At 41.5% G+C, this 19510-nt stretch overlaps 2 protein-coding genes and 1 pseudogene across 2 annotated transcripts; 2 read left to right on the top strand and 1 right to left on the bottom strand.

Moving 5' to 3' along the window:
* Window positions 1-776: 776 nt before the first annotated feature.
* Window positions 777-7008, top strand: LOC115390573 (putative RNA-binding protein Luc7-like 2). Its single transcript, XM_030094482.1, has 10 exons — window positions 777-1327; window positions 3001-3095; window positions 4118-4216; window positions 4903-5013; window positions 5214-5357; window positions 5533-5709; window positions 5840-6018; window positions 6092-6121; window positions 6251-6406; window positions 6774-7008. Exons 1-10 carry the CDS (start codon window positions 1267-1269, stop codon window positions 7000-7002), a joined length of 1281 nt encoding a protein of 426 aa, XP_029950342.1. The 5' UTR covers window positions 777-1266; the 3' UTR covers window positions 7003-7008.
* A 1495-nt stretch (window positions 7009-8503) lies between these two features.
* LOC115390579 (centromere protein M-like) lies at window positions 8504-11788 on the top strand. Its single transcript, XM_030094490.1, is given in 7 exon segments — window positions 8504-8638; window positions 9726-9802; window positions 10183-10281; window positions 10619-10698; window positions 10878-10969; window positions 11352-11373; window positions 11376-11788. Coding segments are annotated over 7 exon segments (552 nt in total). The 5' UTR covers window positions 8504-8581; the 3' UTR covers window positions 11501-11788.
* A 3393-nt stretch (window positions 11789-15181) lies between these two features.
* LOC115389563 (myoglobin-like) lies at window positions 15182-16230 on the bottom strand (annotated as a pseudogene).
* Between the last annotated feature and the right edge of the window lie 3280 nt (window positions 16231-19510).

Raw genomic sequence — 19510 nt, forward strand, 5'->3', positions numbered from 1 at the left:
GCCCATAGGCCAAAACTGACCTGCAGGAGATTTCAATCTGGCCCCCAAAACCACGAAGTAAGTAGCAAAAATGTCAAAGAAAACAATTATTAAAAAAAAAAAAAAAAAAAAAAAAAAAAAAAAAAAACTTCTTAAAATAAAAGTAGCAAATTACACCCAATTTGAGATTTTGTTGATGCAGTATCAAAGAAGTTTCACAGAAAACGATGAACCTGCAACCTCATTTCTATCAAACCAGTGTGCTGTCAGTGTCAGTGTGCATGTTGGTTTTGACCAACATGCACAGCACATTACAACAGATATACAAGAGATTTTTGTACATTTACCCATATTTTACATAAGAAGGTATCATTACAATACGATTTATGTTGAAATTTTAGTCATTTTTTGTATTAAATGTGTATTTTGTAAACATTTTCATCATGTATAGTGTGTGTGAGAAATCAATAAAGTTAAGCTATTATTACTTAACCTTTATATTGACACAAATTTACCATAACTCAATATGCTACCTAGATTTTCTTGATTATCATAATCAGGTACAATTTTTCTCTTCTTTTCACATGTAATATATATTCATTTATAAAAAGATTTCAGTCAATTTTTTTAATGTACTAAATAACAATAACAAAACATGAATACGTTTTCAAGGGTATTGAAGATAAAAATATTTTATTGACATTTTTTCAATAAGCTGTAACATCTGCAAACGAGCGCGCGACACCGACTGCAGCACTGGCTCGGGGCGGAGTGACCAGAGCGCGCTCGACGGGGACGCGCGCGAACGGGGAAACAAGGAAGACGGAAGAGAGGACGTTCAACAAACTTGACAACTTCTAGCTGACTGGCTAGAAATACATTTAGCTGATATGTAACGGCAAAAGTGGCGACTTGTTTGTGTCCAGATAGAGATAGTTAATTAAACACGGAGTCACCGCTGTCTGAACTCGACACGCGACCCGACCGGCGGACTCCGGTAGTTTTAAAACAGACGTTGCACTTGCTCAACCAGTCGACCCGAACCAGCCTCCCACCGCCACAAACTCCCGCGTAGTCTATGTTACAGAGAGCTGCCATCAGCGGCAAGCCGAGCTAACGCCACACACGACCCGCTCACTGACTCCAGCCAACTCGGGCTTTTCCCCCCTCCAGGTGTGGAAAAGTTGTCCGCGGCGGTGCTTTAGAGGAGCCGAAGAGGCCTGCGGCGGAGGAGGCTGCATGTGTGAGGAGGAGCGCCGCTCAGAACGACGTTAGCTGCGGACAAACATGTCGGCCCAGGCGCAGATGAGAGCGATGCTGGACCAGCTCATGGGCACCGGCAGAGACGGTGAGTGTGGGTCGCACGGTCCGACACCGACAGGAGGACGGAACGGCGAGAGGACAGTGTGCTTGGTGCTAGCATTAGCCATCAAGCTAACCAGCCTGTCAGGCATTGACAAGGAGGCATGCTTCAAAGCAGGCTAGCTAGCATGAGGACGGCTAACCGGCGGCTACCTGTTGTATTTGGCTCAGTTCATAAACTAGGTCGTTAGGCACACACACCTTAGTGAAAATAGTAATTGGTATTTGTCTTAATTCCGTGTGTTCCATTCGTCCGTTGTTGTCCTGTGTCTTGTCAGCGCTTGTACTTTACCCATGCAGCTAACTTTGGTTTTCCCCTTCATTCATGGGGCACATGGACTGGCAGTATAGCAGTGAAAATATCCTAGCACAACTATAGTGATCAATTACTATATTTAGACATAAATATTTGTTCTACACATGCACACATTACAATCAGCTGCCCATCGTTAAACATAAAAAACGCAAATGTGAAATTTACATATGAACTCATTGTTCGGAGAGTTAGTGGTTTCAGCACATACTATACTGGTCTTTATAGTTTCAGTTTTGCAGGAATCAGTATGGCTGTATTCTATCAAGAACACAGAAAATTATGATTCAAAATTATAATTAAACTTGTTGATGAAAGAATCAAGTGTTTCTATAAAGCTGTGTTCAAGTACGTAACTATTCTTGGAATATTGTTTTCATTAATAGTGTTCCATAAAGTTGTAGGAAAGTGTGAGTATGTGTGTACATAGTCATTGGCGTTCCCATTAAGTACATTTGCACAACCTGAAGTGATCCTTTAACATTTTTCATTTTCAGAGTCAATAAAATGTGCTTTCAGTTCAGATTCCAGATGTTTTACTGTGTGTTGGTATTTTCCTTTTTGAGTTGACCACCTTGTATGTTTTGGCCAAGCTAAATATCTGAAAAGCTGCTGCAGTGGCATATTTCTTAGCCATTTTATTCAACATTCAATTAAAAATGAAACACCTTATTTATCTTATAGCAGCTCTTTGCACATCCCCTCAGAACACACTTTCAAACTGGTTTTTCAGTAACACAAAGCATTCTGGGAAGTGCTGTATGATGTAGTTCCTGCATTATACACAAACTAGCTGCAAATTAGTGTTTCTCAGTTCAACTGTATAATTTGAATTCGGTTTCAGGACTTGTCCTGAAGCTGAGTTGACTTTTGAGTTTCAGGACCTGAAACTCATCCTCAGTTGGAACTTGTGAAAAATCATAAGCCATTATGCAAATCCTATGTTCAGCTTCAGAAACAAGACGTTATACTTTAATTTCCATAAAGACCAACTACTTTTAAACCAGACATTGTTCAAAAATCCTCTCCCTCTTTCAGATATACAGCATGTTCCCACATGCAGCATTCAGTGGTTGTAGTTTAAACACCTGCATCATAGCCTTGCAGGTGATAGTTGTCAGAAATGAAAACATTTGAGATTTTTGAATATTACAGAAATTGTCAACAGCGTTTACACCCTGTCCTTGTGGCCAGTCAACAATTCAGTAACATATATGCAACATTAGAGCCAGTAAGGTTTAGGATGACTGATGTATGATTTATCACCACAGTAATGTATTACTTGTCTTCTTAAGTTTAATATATCCTGCTCATGCACATTGACATTTCTTCTTTTTCTTTTAAAGGTGACACCATGCGGCAGAGAATTAAATTCACAGATGAGCGAGTCTGCAAAAGCCATCTATTGGATTCATGTCCTCATGACATTTTGTCAGGCACTGTGAGTATCGTATTTAAGTGCACATTCAGAGAGAGCTTTGGACTCTCCTTCTTGTAGTTTGATTTTAAATGAAAAAGGAGATGTGATGTCGAACCAAGGCTTCCATGTTTGCCGTTCTTGCCTAATTTTTTATCTTTATACCTTTATAAATGATATTCAGCTTATAAAAATTCAGTTAAATACAGAGTTTTGATATGAGATTGACATCAGAGGATTAAGATATACAGAACTCCATCATTTGCAACGACCTGAACAATACTATACGTTTCATAGCACAGAAAGCACAACTTCCCATATCTTGGTATATTAATGCAATGCTGCATTTTCTGGCTTACTGTTCCGTCATTGGCCACTGGTAGCCGATGCTGTGATATACTGTGAGACATCTCTTCGCGAGATGATGACAAGTTAATGAGTAAATGATCGATAAGTTGGAGAACATTTAGCTGTCTGAAAATGAATAGCACATTTTTGGGAACTGATACTCAGAATCAAAACGCTGAGAAACCTTTACATTTTGAGAGTTTTGCAGCCATGAGATGTCCATTATAGTTTGTCATACACTAACGTATAGAAACATGACCATTTTCTTTTAAGATTTTTAACTTTTCCTCTTTATTTTCTGTACCCTGGACCTTTTCATTTGACTGTAAAAGAGACACCGTGTCAGTATTGTACGTTTGATGCAGATTTAAATTCTCTGAGAAGGAAATTCATGACATTATTAATCTTTCATTCTGTCATAGCCATTGTTTCGCTTCAACTTCTAAGCACCGATCAATTCAGCCGTCACGTCCAGTGATTCGCATTTCACTGTGTAGCAGTGCAGAAGTACTGCTGCGCCACGGTTGTCACATGTCTTATGTTAAAAGTCTGCTACTTCTGGATGGCATTTTAACCTTTTTTTTAAACCTTTTCTTTTGTCTAGTTGGAACAGTTTTCCGGTTTTAGAAAACTAGCTTAACTGATCCAGATAACGTTCTCCACGATTGTCGTCATCACTGTGGTTTTGATCCGTGCAGAGAATGGACCTGGGAGAGTGTATAAAGGTTCACGACTTGGCCCTCCGAGCAGATTATGAGATTGCATCGAAGGAGCAGGAGTACTTCTTTGAGCTTGATGTGAGTTGCACAAACACACACAGATGCATTATTATTTCAAAAGAATAATACTTTCTATTAAATATATATTTAAAAAAGCGCTCAAAGAGCTTGTGATTAAAACTAGAACACAATAAGTTATTTGTAGCCAAACAGTTGGTTTACACTTTAACATGAACAGTGTCACTTTGCTCAACATGCAAGCATCATACTGAGAGGTTAAATAATTTCCTCTAATTACTTCTTATAAAATGTTGTGTTCTGTGTGCATTGTTTTAAAAGTTATCAGTACATGTGGCAACACCAACACAACACTTTTTTTTCTCTTGTTTGTTTTTTAGTCACACCTCTATTTTTGCTCTCATGTGTTAATTGTACTGAAATGCAACCTGACTTTCACCAACAATCGTGACTCAGTCTTCAATTTTACTGTGTGTAACAATGGTCTTTGCAGAGTTATTTTGTAGCGACACAGAGGAGTTTATGAACATGTCAAAGTTAACTGGAAGTGCCGCTGCTTTTTTGTGACTAGAAAACATTTGACATCTGGGTTTGAATTTAAAGATGATATAGAAGTGGCTGTTATAAAGATCTGACTGGTGTCGGGTTCGTGTCATACACATTTCATAGCGGGTACAGATTGATCGTGTCTGTGAGTAATCTCAAGAGATGGATCCAACGTGTCTCTGATTCTTTTAATCGAACAGGCGGCTGAACACCTTCAGTCCTTCATTGCTGATTGTGACCGCAGAACCGAGCTGGCCAAGAAGAGACTCGCCGAGACACAAGATGAGATCAGCGCTGAGGTGGCCGCAAAGGTGACAAACTCATTGCTGGCAGTGAGATCAGCTTCAGGTTGTCAGGAATGCCTCTTAATTATTACAGAAAGTGATTTACATCCTGGGACAATTTCAAGTGTCTTCTCCTTGTACTGAATGTCATTTGTTTGAGCTTAGATCTCAATGTTTTTTTTTTTTTTGTTTTTTTTTTTTTACATTTTCTTTTGTGTTTACAAAAGGCTGAGCGTGTTCATGAGCTGAATGAAGAGATCGGGAAGCTGCTGGCCCGGGCCGAGCAGCTGGGAGGCGAGGGGAATGTCGACGAGGCCCAGCAGATCCTGGAAAAGGTGGAGAAGACCCGGGCTTTAAAGAAGGAAGCTGAGGTCAGAAAATCATCCCAGACTTTCCTCTCACAACTTTCACTTGCAGAAACCAGAAGAAGATTTTACACTCTCGATAAGCGTTATATTGGAGACCAAGGATTCCCCTCAATCTGTTCATAATTCTTGTCAAAATGTCTCCAAATTATTGGACTCTTATACTTTCTTGTTCCTTCAGGATGTTTACAGGAACTCGATGCCCGCCTCCAGCTTTCAGCAACAAAAACTGCGAGTGTGTGAGGTGTGCTCGGCCTACCTGGGTCTCCACGACAACGACCGTCGTCTGGCCGACCACTTCGGGGGCAAGCTGCACCTCGGTTTCATTGAAATCCGTGAGAAGCTTGAAAAACTCCGGGTGAGGACACGCAAATACTCAACATGGAACCCGAGTTGATATTAACTCCACAGCAAATGCAGTCAAAGAAATGTAGTGAGCAGGAACAGGATGTTGTGTTTAAGACTTGTTTTTTTGTGTTTCTGTGCAGAAAGCTGTTGTAGAGAAACAAGAAAGAATGCGAATGAAGAGACGAGAGGAACGCGAAAGAGAAGACGAGAGAGAGCGACAGTGGGAGCTGGAGCGGGAGCGAGAACGTGAACGCGAGCGGGAACGAGAGCGAGAGCGCGAGAGAGAATGGGAGAGAGAGCGGGAACGGGAGCGGAGGAGGTCAGGACCGATCAGAGAAAACAAGCTGAACACTTTGAATCCTCTGGAAACTGAATGTTTTTGTGTGTTTTAGGTCAAGATCTAGAAGTGGAGACCGTTACAGGTATTTCGAATTTTATCCACTTTATAATTTGAATTAAAAAGCGAGAATCTGTAGCACCCAGCATAATTTTTCTTCTTTCTTTCTTTCTTTTTTTTTTTTTTTTTTTTTTTTTTTTTTTCTTTGATGAAGGGACGGAGGCAGTTCGTCCTCCCACCGCTCCAGACGCCACCGCTCCTCTCGCTCCAGAGAAGAAGGAAACGATCGGGACCGGGACAGAGAGAGGAAACATCGACACAAGGACAGACATCGTTCGCGCTCTCACTCCCACAGGCACAAAAGGAAGAGGTGTGGATTTTAATGAAGCCCTGGAATTAGTGTGACGCCTCATTAAGCGTGACGGAGCACCCTCCTCACTTAATCCCTCTGCTCTAAATACAGATCGCATTATGCAACCAATCATCTCAGCTGTTTGCTTTGAAACACAGCATAATATCACTATATATATCACGTTAGGTTAAATAACTTTATTTGAATCAAATAGAATAACGTCTCACGTAAATGACAGAGTAATCCACAACAGTTGATATAATTACTTCATCTCTCAGAGAATTTTTAATTTGTTCTGTCGATTCTCAGTAAATGTCAGGGATGATATCGTTAACTCATTTTCCTCTGTAATGTCGTTAATTTGTGGCCGGTTGTTTTTCCTCAGGTCCTCCAGAGAAAGATCGTCTCACACCCGCGACCGGGAGCCGTCGCCGTCCCAGGAGAGGTGGCGAGAGGGGGCCGCAGAGGGGATTCGCAACGACAGAGCAGAGTGGGACGACAGGGAGCGGTCCAACTCTCCGGACATGGCCAGAGGCCGCGAGCGAGAGCGATCGCTGTCACTGGAGCGGGACAGACGCTCCAGCTCCGAGGAGCGAGAGTCCGGGGAGATATGAACAAGACGGGAGGGGAGGGAGGGAGGGAGGAGGGAGGGATGGAGGCCTCTAAAGTCTAAGATTTGGATATATTGTTCAGATTGTGTGTGTGTGTGTGTGTGTGTGGTGTGTGTGTGTGTGTGTGTGTGTGTGTGTGTGTGTGTGTGTTGTGTGTGTGTGTGTGTGTGTGTGTGTGTGTGTGTGTGTGTGTGTGAGTGTGTGTGTGAGTGTGAGCGAGCTTCAGTGGTGGTGGTCAAAGAAACACGCAGGACTCAGTGAGGCTAAAAACAGTACAGTCATTTATCTCATTGACATGTAAAGTTTTTTTTCCAAAAAGGTGACAGAAGAGGAAGTGAAAACAACAGTTGTACTTCTTTTTGTTCAGTAAAAGTGCTGTTCTGTTTTTTTACAATTAGTTTAACCCTTTAATGTTCATGTTTCTCCTGTCTTAGGAATGTGTGGGTTGGTCTCATTGCCGTAATGCTTCAAATGGGCTGTGAAAGACCTAAGGTGTCATTGAATGTGTGCTTTTTTTCTTCTTTTTTTTTGCTGCCTACAAAACAATCTGATTTTATAAATCTGTTACATCCTTCACAATGCTATGATGAGCTTGTGCATTGAATAAACACACTTATCCCCCCCCCCCCCCCCCCCCCCTTCCAGAAAGAAGTAGTCTGAATACTTCCACTTGATTCCTGATGGTCCCTAAATGGTGAGGATAAATACAAACGGATACTTTGCTGTGATGCAGTCTGCAGGTGTGTGTGTGCAGGGGGTCTTCTTTGCTGTGCCACCAGTATGTGAATAAAATTTTCTGCTTCCATTGAAACACAATGCGTTAAACTTTTCTTTCAACATCTATTCCATTTCTTTCTTGACTCGGAGTTTGTAGTGAGGAACAATCTTTTCTCATAGCAGTAAGCCAGACATTGCTTTCACAAAAACGAAATGCATTTCCATGTAGATTCATTATTTTCTTTTGAAAACCAAAGTCATAGTTAAGTATCAGATGCAGATACTCCTTTACTCCTGTGAAGAGACAAGCTAATAATGACTAATCTTATTTTAGGCTTGTGAATTCAGTGACCCCTAACTAGAAAATAGTTCAGGGTGACCTGAGCCAACTTTAGCTGTAAACTCTATCAAATAGTAAAATTTAGATCTAATCCTAAAAATAGAGAAACCTAACCCTCCATAATGAAAACTGCCAGCTTCTATAACTAGAGGTGGTTCATTAGTAAATTGGATGTGCAATAACAGCCACCATTTTTATATATGAATGGCAGCTATAGAAGACGACTATGACTCATATCCGACAGTCTAAGTGCTGACTGAGCCTTTTGAGGAGCTGGAATAAAAGTTTTTTTCACCAATAGAAAATGATTTGTCTGACTAGTGTTTATTCACATTTTTTGAGAAGTTGTTATACCAACAGCCGCCTGTAGGTGGCAGCAAACAACCGTCAAAGAAATGACAGCGTCATGACGTCAGACGCACGGTGGAGGAAGGAGAAGCGCGGGATATAGAAATGAGCCACTGCGGGTTTGTTTACTAAAACTTTGTAACACCAAGGCGATTTTTGAAGCTTGGGTTCGTAATTATGTCGCTTCTGAAGCCTTTTTCTAAACTCCCCGATCTGAACTCAGCGACTATCTTGGTGAGTCTGTTTCTTGAGAGCGTCTGTTGTCGTGTGGAGCAGCTCCGTGTAGTTTTATCGTCTGTCAGCACCAGAGATCACATGAAGGGATTTTAACCTGAGATAAAACAACACGGTTTGATTCAAACCGTCACATTAAAGATTTAACAGATGTTTAGAATCGGTTTAGTGACAAGTAAATCAGCTGCTACCCCAATTCTGTTAGAAACATTCCTGAATCTCATGGAAAAAAAAAATGAAATGCAGGAAACCTATCCTCATTCATTCAGGTTCTCGGTCTCTACACCAATTTCGTCGAGGGGCCACATATAAATGTGATATTAGTGAGGAGTACTGCACCAGAAAGTCACTTACACTCAGTAGAAATCACTATTAATCATGAGGAAACTTTGAGCTGCAATTCCTGCTCCATATTAATAAAGTTCTTGTCTTTCTTTGCGGGTTTGGTTTGATCATCCATCCATTCAATGACCTTTGATTTGGGTGAGGTCAGGATCAGACCCTGGACAACACTCACTTTCACAACTAGGGGCATTTTATGGTCACCAACTAACCTCACATGCATGCTTTTGGACTGGGAAAAACACACGCACACGCACGCAAACTCCACACAGGAAAGCCCCAGGCTAGTATTTGAGCCTGGACCTTTTTGCTTTGAGGCGAGAGTGCAGCCTCTGGTCTGGTAATAGTAAACCAGAATGTAATATTTCAGCTCAGTGAAGACGGTTAAACATAAAGGTGAAACCTCCAAGATGACAGCAAAGCAGTCATATTGCATACAGCCTATTTACTCATTTTAATTTTCTTAATACTTTCTCAATTCATGTCATCATGATCATGTTTGTATTAGTAGTCTAACTATAAAAAATCCAAACTTCTCTATAACACTGATTTCTAGCAATAATAAATTAGCTCTCTTATGGCAATCATAAAAGAAGTACCAGTAATCCAATTTATTGACTAGTGCGCTAAGTCCAGTGCACATTTAAACATATTGGATTTTTTCTTCTTTCAGTATTTTCCTGGCAGGGCAGGACAGTATGAGGTGTGATCGTTTGGTTTTGTGCTGACTGGTTTCTTCCTGCAGCTGGTGGAGAGCGAGGAGCAGTTTCAGCAGAGTTTAGCGGACGCTCTGGTGGAGGAGGCCAACATCATCGTGAATGTGTGAGTGGTGCTCGTATCGTCCCGGGGACTGCTGCAGTCAGCCGTCTGTTACGGTGAAATCGCCCTTAAAATCACGACTGGAAACACCATCTGTTCTTCAGCGAGTGCAGCTTAACTTCTCCTGTGTTTTTAATGATGTGGGTGTTCAGCCACTGCAGCAGTGATGCTTTAATGCATCGTTTTTGTGATCATGTAAAATCTCATTTCAGTACAGAAGATTGTCTTCCTGAGAGTTTCACGATTATGTGTGAAAATACACTGTGCAGTGTTTTAAATGTTACATCCACATATTAATCAACTGACTCCATCACTTCCTGTTTGCAAACGTTCTCCACTGTCCTCCTGTACTGAAACCTGACTCCAAACCCTCTGTGCACCAGGAGACTAGCGAAGAGTCTTCCTCTGCCCGTGGAGAACGAGGAGAGCCGCCCGAGGGTCGACCTGGTGGTGTTCATCATCAACCTCACCTCAGAGCTCAGGTGAATGAATGTTTTGTGGTCAGGGAACGCCGTTTTCCCACGAAATTTTGTGAAATCACAGTTTTTATATTGAAAGAAGAAAAACGCCTTTTTTATTTTTGAATTTATTGTGAAAGTTATGAGCCAAATTATTATAATAAAAAGTGAGTTGAGTTCAAAAAAGTTCTATATGAATATTATTGTGATTGTTATTATTGCTGTCTTGTCTTAATACCAGAACTAATTTAGAATACTCCTCTGCAAGCTTTTCTGCAGTGTAAGTTGATTTCAACAGCTCTTCCTGAACAGTTCGTGAACAGTTTCATTTTTTGACGTGTATCGTTTGCTTTCATCATAGTTTCCAGTCTGCAGAAGCTTCCCTGAAATATTTGGATCCTGGTTATTTCCTCGGAAAAGCCTGCTTCATGGTCACAAACGGTACGAGGGCATTTTAAACTTCTAAACCTAAACTGCACCAGTGTTTTTAATCCACCTCACAGCCTTGTTCAGCTGTAACTTAAAGTCTCATTATTACCTCGATGCATTTGAATGTATTGGATTTCAGGTCAGTTCTCGTCCTCTGACCTCCTGACCTTTAGTGTCTCTGCCTCTTGTAGCTCGAAAGGCTTCAGTTCCTGTGGAGCGCCTGGAGGCTGTCAGAAAGCTGGCCGCCTCGCTGCACTGCCCCCTGCTGTTCGCTGAGGATCAGGTTAGTGTCAGTCACTGATCAATGAATGTGAGGAATGGGGCACTTTAGAAACACACACACACACACAGTGCCCTGAAAATTAAAAAGCTAAGTAAATTATTCACTTTCACTCACGCATCCAATCATTTTCTCTTTTATGTGAGCGTTAAATCAATTAAGCAAATGTTTAATTACATTAAAAGTCATTTCTGTGCACTGCTGGGTGTTGCAGACAAAGTTTGATGCAGGAATAAGTTGTTACGTCTCCTTTTCCTTTACCTTTCATGCTTGTTTGCGTCCAGATGTTTGTGCAGATGTTTGTTTCTTGGTCTGGAAGGGAGACGCTTTAATAACAAGGCTGAAGTTGAACTGTGAACAGAAAGCGTCGTTTTTCCTCCTGCAGACGCCAGACGGTGTGACGGCCGCTGCGAGAGGCTGCTGACCATCCTGAGAGTGGCGGCCGGCGTTGTTCCCATGGCGACGGCCCTGTACCTGTCAAACCTGACCAGGTGCACTCTGCCCCCTGACATCGACCAGCCCAGCTTTGATTAGATCCCCTCGCAGATTTCTTTGACGGATGAACCTTTCCCAGCTTCTCATCTTTATATTTATTTCCAGAATTTTTTTTGTTTTGTTTTTATTGTTTTCAGTTGTGTGTGTTTTTCTTTACATCGCGTTTTTATGTTTTTCTTGTCTACGTTTTTAAAGTGTGTGATCATGGCTCTCACATATTCAAACTGTTGATGATTTTAAGTGAGCACAAGTTAACTTATCTTTAAAAGCTGTGACTCCAATCCATTCCAATCACACAACTGAGCCTAACACTCGTCTTTAGATTCACTGAACTGATGCCGAAGGGTTTGTGACCAGAATTAAAATTCTTGTTAGTGCAAAACTAAATTTGTCCCGGGTGTCATTCAGAGCTGAACCCGGTGCCCACTCTGCCAGGAGCGGCGTCTGCACGCACGCACCGTTACACTCACTATTAATAGTTGCCATTGTGGCAGTTCTCCATCGCACAGGTTAGCCAAACACTTTGTGACAACAGCAGAAGAACTTTAAGGAGTCGGTGATAACGCTGATACACTTTAGATCTTTACCAGACTACTGTAAAATGAAAGCACCAGTCCACTCTCTGAAACATGTGTTCCAGCTTTGGGAGGGAATTATATAACCAAAAGTGTCTGCACTCAGGGAAAAATGGGACTTATTGAGACATTTTCTGTGTTGCTGTGTTAGAAGGTCTGGGTTCAAATACCAGCTGGAGCCTTTCTGTGTGGAGTTTGCATGTTCTACCCCATGTGTGTGTCTGGGTTTCTTTTCAGTTACTCTGGTTTCCTTCCACAGCCCACACATGCATGTGAGGTTGATTGGTGACCCTAAATTGCCCCTGTAGGTGAGAGTGTGTGTGTTTGTCCTGTGACCGACTGACAACCTCTCCAGAGTGTATCCTGCTCTCTCACACAGCTGGGATTGGCTCCAGCGAACTGCACAGGATAAAGCGTTACAGAAGATGGATAGCATGTAAAATTATGTCTTTTGTTTTTCTTTTTATCCAAGCAGCCTCAAGTCTCTGCATGTATCCAGAAATTCCAGTATGATGGGTAGTTAAACACCTGTTAGGGCCTTTTTTCATATGATACAGTCACAAACTGACCAAAAAATATAGATTCTACCTTAAAGATGATCTCAATGTGACCATTTTCTCTGTGGATTTCTGTAAATTACTGACTACACACTTTCAGTTAATTCTGTGATAATATTTATTCTCTTATTTGTGTTAAGAAACAAAAAGAAGCACCCTGTATAGGACTAACTAGCAGCACTGTTTGACAATGGTCATACAACTTGCACTACTTTCACGTGCACAGTGTGCACCAAGCACTTTTTTCTATTCATTGTTTTTTTTTTGGGTTTTTTTTCCCCCCCTAATTTGAAGGTGAAAAATGTCCCGACTGGGAGTTAATGATGCTTTCCCAAAGCAACGCTGCAAAATATGAAGTCCCTGTTGAGCATGATGGTTTAATCGTGTCTTTTATGAGCGTCATCAGTTTGGATGCAGCATGAGGAGAAGTGGAAGTCATCGGAATCAAGTGAAGCAGGCTGGTTACTGCCTGACCAGACAGACCTTGGCTCAGTTCACAGCAGGTCAGACCTCGGAGGGGGAGGGGGAGGTGAGGGGGAGGGCAGGAGGCCGAGGGTCTCTCCCTGTTACTGTGCCTGCCGTCACGTCGGCATCACACAAACACTAATAATAGGCTGTCATCACGCTCATTATCTGTCACACTGGTTAGCCCAACACCGTTTTGGGCTCACGTCAGGAACTGAAAGTACAACATGGAGCCAGTGGACAAAGAACGTCGACGATAGCGTGAGATATGTCCGACTCTTACTGAGCGATTACTGTTTCTTTCCACTCATACGGAAAACTTCTGGCTCATGATTCAAATGTTTGATGGAGTCAATATCAAGAGCCTGTGAGTGTCACTTTGTGCTGATTCATGCAGCAGTGAAGCAGCTGTTCTGAACATTGTTTGTAGATGTTTTCAAAATACCACATTCTATTATACATGCATTTGTGGGATGAGCATTACAACAGAGTATGAAACATTTAGCAGGTCTTTTTCCTGATATCAAATAGCTTTTGTTTGCAGCTGCCTCAGACTTTACTCTCTAGTTTAGCGTTTAAATTCTGTGGCAGCTGCAGTTGATGTAAACTCTTCCTCACATAATCTCCAGGGAACTCTTGTGTCTTTAAATTAATCATATTTAATTACACACAATAAGTGAACACAAATAAAGAATATCTCAAAAAACACAGATTTACCCGGACTTCTTGAAATACTCATGAGGTTTCAATATTTCAACTCTGCTCTGATGTCATGGCACTTTTTTTTATTTTTATTTTTTTCATTTTTATGAAAACAACATCCTGGAAAAAGCCTCCAGGTAAGCTTTCTTTTTCTTCTCTGAACAGATATCAAGCACAACTTTTGCAGTGGTGGTTGTTGTGTTTTAAAAGAAGATACCATCTGCACAACTGAATAGCCGTTTATCAGGCGTTCATACAGTTCATCAGTCTGCTTCTAGTAGAAGTAGCAGCAATAGTTGTAGCAGCAGTAGAACCAAAATTCATCTGTGCCTTTGTCTTCAGTTGTTTTTTTTCTAGGATAGGGGTTTATTGATTCAGTTAATTATTTAAGAATGGAAAAACGAGATCTACGCTTACTGTTTGCAGCTTTGTACAGTTTCACAATGTTTTTTTTTTTTTTTTTACAAATGACATTATCTTCAAGATAATAGACCTTCAAAAAATATAGATCTAGAATTAATATCGTGAAATCTTAATGAAGAGAAGTTGTGTTTGGGCTGCAGAGCTGTGAAACCCGGCGACCTCTGTGACCTTAACGTGATCTGACGGCTTGACATGTGGGAAGTGTCGAGCTTTCTCAGACGGTCGGCGAGGCTGACGTCTGGTCACGTTGAAGACAAATCCTCGGCTGCTTTGGTCTCCCAGATCAGAGGTGTGTTTGGGCTCGTTATCGTGCTGCAGCCTGCATTAACTCCACATCAGAGGAAGGTGAATGTCTCTGAAGAGCTGGAAGTCAATTCCCCTCACTCCTGCTAACAAAGCAAGCCCGGCTATCAGTGTTTCCCTCGAGGGTTTGATGTATCACACAGAGGTTTGAAGTTGAGAGAGAGTTAAGGGACGAGTAATGTCCTGAATAGAACTAAAGGCTACAAGAGAAGAAATAAATCTGAAAGGTTTGCTTATTCGTGCGGTCTTCGGGCACTGCATCAAACTTGCGGTTCTCTTCTTTGATAAATATACTGTCTACAATGTGTGTATTTGATATTCTAATACTCTTCAAACCAAGCATTCCTGAACTGGATTATTGCTGAGCCAAGTTACACAACATGCAGATGTTTCATTGAAGTATCGGAAGTTTATAACAACTGAAGTGATTGAAGAGACACATTTTGGCATTTTATTCCAGAATCCAAATATAATCATCAAAATTAAAATTAAAAGTTGAGTGTTGTTTTTTTAACCACGCATTAAGAGGAAACGGTTTACAGTCAGCTTCAGCTCAGTAAATAACCTCAGAATAAAAGCAGCGATGTGACATTTCTAATGCTCTTTATGTAAAAATGATCCTGTGATTTCCACTAAAGGAGTTTTGATTTTCAAGCAAAAACAGAGCACAGAGGAGAGATTTTTCTTTGCCTCCATCAGGACTGCAGAACGGCCGCAGTGACCTTCAGCCGGAGAAGCCCAGCTCTCTTGTAGTTGGCCTCAATGTCAGCAATGACGGCGGCCATCGCGTTCCTGAGGGCCTGCTGCCCGGCAGCGGTCAAGTCCCGCCTTCTCCTCCATGACTTTCACAATGACCTCAGAAATCAGCTGATAAAAAAAAAAAGAAAAGAAAAACCAGACACAGTTATACATCTCGCAGATAAATCTGAATGTAAACAGAACTGAAGCGTTCCTGCTTTACGTCGACCTCACCTTGAAGTTATTGATGGCGATCTTTGTGCTTGTTGGCGGGCTGTGGCCAGGGGTTTGAGGATGGCGGCTGTGGTCACCTTTGGCCATTCAGCAGCTCGCCCAGTTTCTTCAGGACGGTGGCTCCGTGAGCAGAAACGGCAGCGTTGCCAGCCAGGTCGCCCTGAGCGATGCCCACAAACTTCGGGAAGAGGTTCTGGGTGTCTGGGTGCTCAGTGAACAAACTGAGAGAAACAGAAACAATACGTGACAGTTTACCGGATATAATGCTTCCCATTTATTCAACTTAAAGAAGGAAGAAGGGGTCAAAGAAACAAAACAAAAGCCACATTTATTTAATTATATGTTTTAAAAAAGGAAATTTTATACCACGAACTCATTACATTTTCTTTGGACATTTTTAAACAGAAACTGCACTCTGAAAATGAAAACATTTTAATTTGATTTGATTTATTAGCACCTCAGTGGTATTTATCAACCGCAAACACTACAGGCGTCATAGAATAAGATTTATAACAGATTTATGAAGAGGTCACTCAGTGTGTAAACAGAAATAAAACCCTGACTGAGCTGAATAATTGAATCAGCCTTAAACTGCGCAAGAGCAGCTGATTGTTCTGTCCCTCTGTCCTTCTGAGGACACTCTGACCCAAACCAGGACAACATGATCTTTATCTCTCCAGAACTACTGACGGGTCAGAACCAGATTCCCATGGGAGGTGTAATCTGCCTCCACTGCACCCCAGTGCTTCAAAACCACGTCAAAGTCAGCCATGATCGAGGACGGGCGCGCTCTTCTGAGACAAAGGAGAAGCGAAACAATGCGAGACACTTATCTAGAGGACGAAACTCCTTCTGTCCCACCAAAAGAAGCAAAAAGAACAACACCAGCAGAGTGTCCGGATTGAAGTTAGTGAGGGTTACACCAACAGTGGTATCTCTTTGCACTTTTCCTTTTGGATTTTGATGGCGGGCCGCCAGGAAGCACTTCATGAAGGGTGAACTCCTGACTGGAGAGCAGGGGACACGTTACCTCAGCTGCCCTCAGCCCGCCTGTAATGTAGCTTCACCCAACGCTGCATAATTCATGTGAAGTGAATGCACCGCTGGTTGTAACGCTGCTAAAGGTGTCAAATGGCTATAAAAGGTTTGTAAACACAAAATATTTTGGTCTTCAGCATCAATATATTTCTCCCCAAGGACAGCTGCCTGTAGTATATCATTTTATAGGAGCAGAGGAAGGCCTTGCCTACTAAATTCTTGACATTGGCCCTTAAAATGCCTCATTCCTTTTCATTTTATGCCATAATCAATTCTCCACCCAGACATTTTTTCAATGCATCACTGAATGTGTAAATAAAGTAAAACCAAGATGAATCTCTTCAGATCATATTGTTAAAAATCAGACTTCCTCATCAGCAACCTCATCAAAATGTTATTAATTTTTCAGACAAAATGAGTTTCAGCCTCGCCAGCACATTTTAATATATATAAGACATTACCTACAGCCTGAGTAGTCAAATATCTCCTGTGATAATGTTTAATTCTTCTTGACCTGACTCTCCCCCCCCCGAAGATGACCTTTTATACTCTCTCACTCTGACCGTTTGCCAAGTGACTCCAGCCCTCCCATCCGTCAGCCCCCTCTCTCCTGAAATGCACGCAACACCTCTCGGCTTAATTTGGGAACTTCAGATTCCACACAAACTCTGTCTCCGATGTGATTACGTGGCACTTGGGGGCAAATTAATTTTCTGTTTCATCTGATGGAGCTCTCTGAATGCCTCCGTTTTAATCTCAAGAATGTGGAGGATCGATTTTAGCAGAAAAGTTCTGCCTGAAGACAGAGAAAAAGTGTTCCAGTGTGGTTTTAGCAGCCTGTTTTAAGGCAAAATACAAGTTTGATGAATGCTTTGTGTGGATTTATTTGATAACAGAAAACTGTTTTTAAGCAGTAAGTGTGGGGATGTTAATAGCTCCATGCAACAATAATGTGATTCGGCTGCACTCTGACCTTATAAATATTCTCATTTGCCCGTGACTGGACTATAAAATATTCACTCCTTTCTTGAATCTTACCTTCACTTTACTGAATCTGCTGCAGAAAGCAGCTCAAATGTCAGTATGGAGAATATGCTTGTATTGAAATGCACTGTTAGTGAGATACTTAATTTTTTTAAAATGGCTCCTCAATTATTTTTTTATCAGGAATATCACAGAGCACACAAAGGTCTTTTATTTTACAGATCGACATATTTGACATACTATATTATAACATCTGAAATAAAATCCAACCTATTCTAAAGTATACATAACTACTGAATTATCTACTCAATTCTGTATTACTATGAAATACAGAAATGTGTTTTTTGAGCTTTTTTTCAATATTTTTTAAAAATGATTTCAAAATAAATTGAAAGGAAATTCAGCACAGACATTTGTACGCTGAAGCAGTGGAGCCCAGCGGTTGTCTGGGACCCCCATTTGGTGAGAACTAAGCCTTCGTCTGACCTCAGGCGGTCAAACTCACATCATAATGTAAAAAAAACATGTATAGGAAGCGGAAAAACTTAACACGGTAGGACAAATAGCACAGGGTGTTCGAAGACAGTCAATAAAAAAGGCAGCAGGGAAACTTTGTGAAGGGGAGTAAACGCTGATTGTTTTGGGCCTGTGATAACTTTTACTTTGTCCGTTGGCCACCTGATCCTCTACTGCTCTGTAACAACACTCTCATGGAGACCGCCTGCCAGCCACTGTCTTACTGGATGACACTTTTAGCAGATCATCACAAGGATCCCTTCACCACTTACCACCCCAGCTGTAGGGCAGCGAAACAGAGGAAACTGACATATTATTCATCGAGTAAAGCCTCCAGCTTTAGAAGCAAATCAGCTTAGATGCAACAGGTTATTAGTTTTTCTTTTTCCTTCAGTGCGTTTTATTGTTTTGCTTTATGTTTTTTCCTGGTATGATAGATGGAAGTGGTTTAACTATTGTTGATAATGGTTTTAGAACTGTTTTTCAAACCCAGTGTTCACATCCTCAGTCATACCTCAGCAATGCAAAGGAGCTAAAAAGGCCACAATTCAACTCTGCTAACTCAATATGATTTTTCTGAGTCCAGTATCAAGAGGAGGAGTTTGGATAATATGAGCTCCATCCATCCATCTTCTGTACCTATGCAGGGTCACTGGAGCCAAACTCATTTGACAATGGGCTGAGGGCAGGATGCAGCCTGGACCTGCCGCCAGGCCCTTCACGAGCAAACGCAGAGAGAAGACAACCACACACACTCACACTGACACCCAGGGCAATTTTTAGCATCACCATTTAACCTGCGTGTGTTTGGATTGGAATATTTTTTACATGCAGTTTACATGCACAATTTCAACCTACAAACATATGCTATATGGTACATTTTGTATCAACCAATATGGAAATGCCAGCTCTCTGGTTTCACTGGCTGCAAAGAAATCAGCACTGTAACAACAACCGACCACAAGACTGGGCAATAAGGAACACAGAAGCAAAGCCAGTACTAATTAACCTACACTAAGGAAACTTTTCACCTTAATAAACATTTTAATATCTTTTGTGATGATACTTCGACTTACAACTAGTTGAATGACCCCTCTGTCACGGGCTGAGGGCGTCAGTATTGCTTTCACTTGGACTGAGCAGCTGTGAGGAGGTGGTAGGAAACCCTGCACACTAAAAAGCTCCAAATGTGCGGACTGCTTTACGGCATGCGTCACATCACGATATAACATTGTTTAGCCACCATTAGATTCATTTAGATCATTACCTCGTCGCTATCCGTCCTTCACACAGCCACTGGAAACAAATGTAGGCGAGTTCAGTCCGACAGCATGCCACCGGGTGCAGCAATTTACGACACCACGTGCTCGGCCTCATGGGAACTGTAGTATTCGGTCAGGCAAAACATTACCGCTTTTGTCCACTGGCGCCGCCAAAATCAACGAAAACTGAAAGTTCCTTAGTGTTGCTTTAATGCAAACTTTATTATCTTGTTTTGTAAACACAAAGTCACT

Source organism: Salarias fasciatus, chromosome 6, assembly GCF_902148845.1.
Source record: "Salarias fasciatus chromosome 6, fSalaFa1.1, whole genome shotgun sequence".
Lineage (NCBI taxonomy): Eukaryota > Metazoa > Chordata > Actinopteri > Blenniiformes > Blenniidae > Salarias > Salarias fasciatus.

Excerpts from the sequence above, each read along its gene's own strand:
- LOC115390573 (XM_030094482.1), top strand. The coding sequence starts at position 1,267 with ATGTCGGCCCAGGCGCAGATGAGAGCGATGCTGGACCAGCTCATGGGC. Across the intron at positions 3,096-4,117 it reads ATGACATTTTGTCAGGCACT|AGAATGGACCTGGGAGAGTG; the intron begins GTGAGTATCGTA and ends TGATCCGTGCAG. Across the intron at positions 5,710-5,839 it reads AGAAGCTTGAAAAACTCCGG|AAAGCTGTTGTAGAGAAACA; the intron begins GTGAGGACACGC and ends GTTTCTGTGCAG.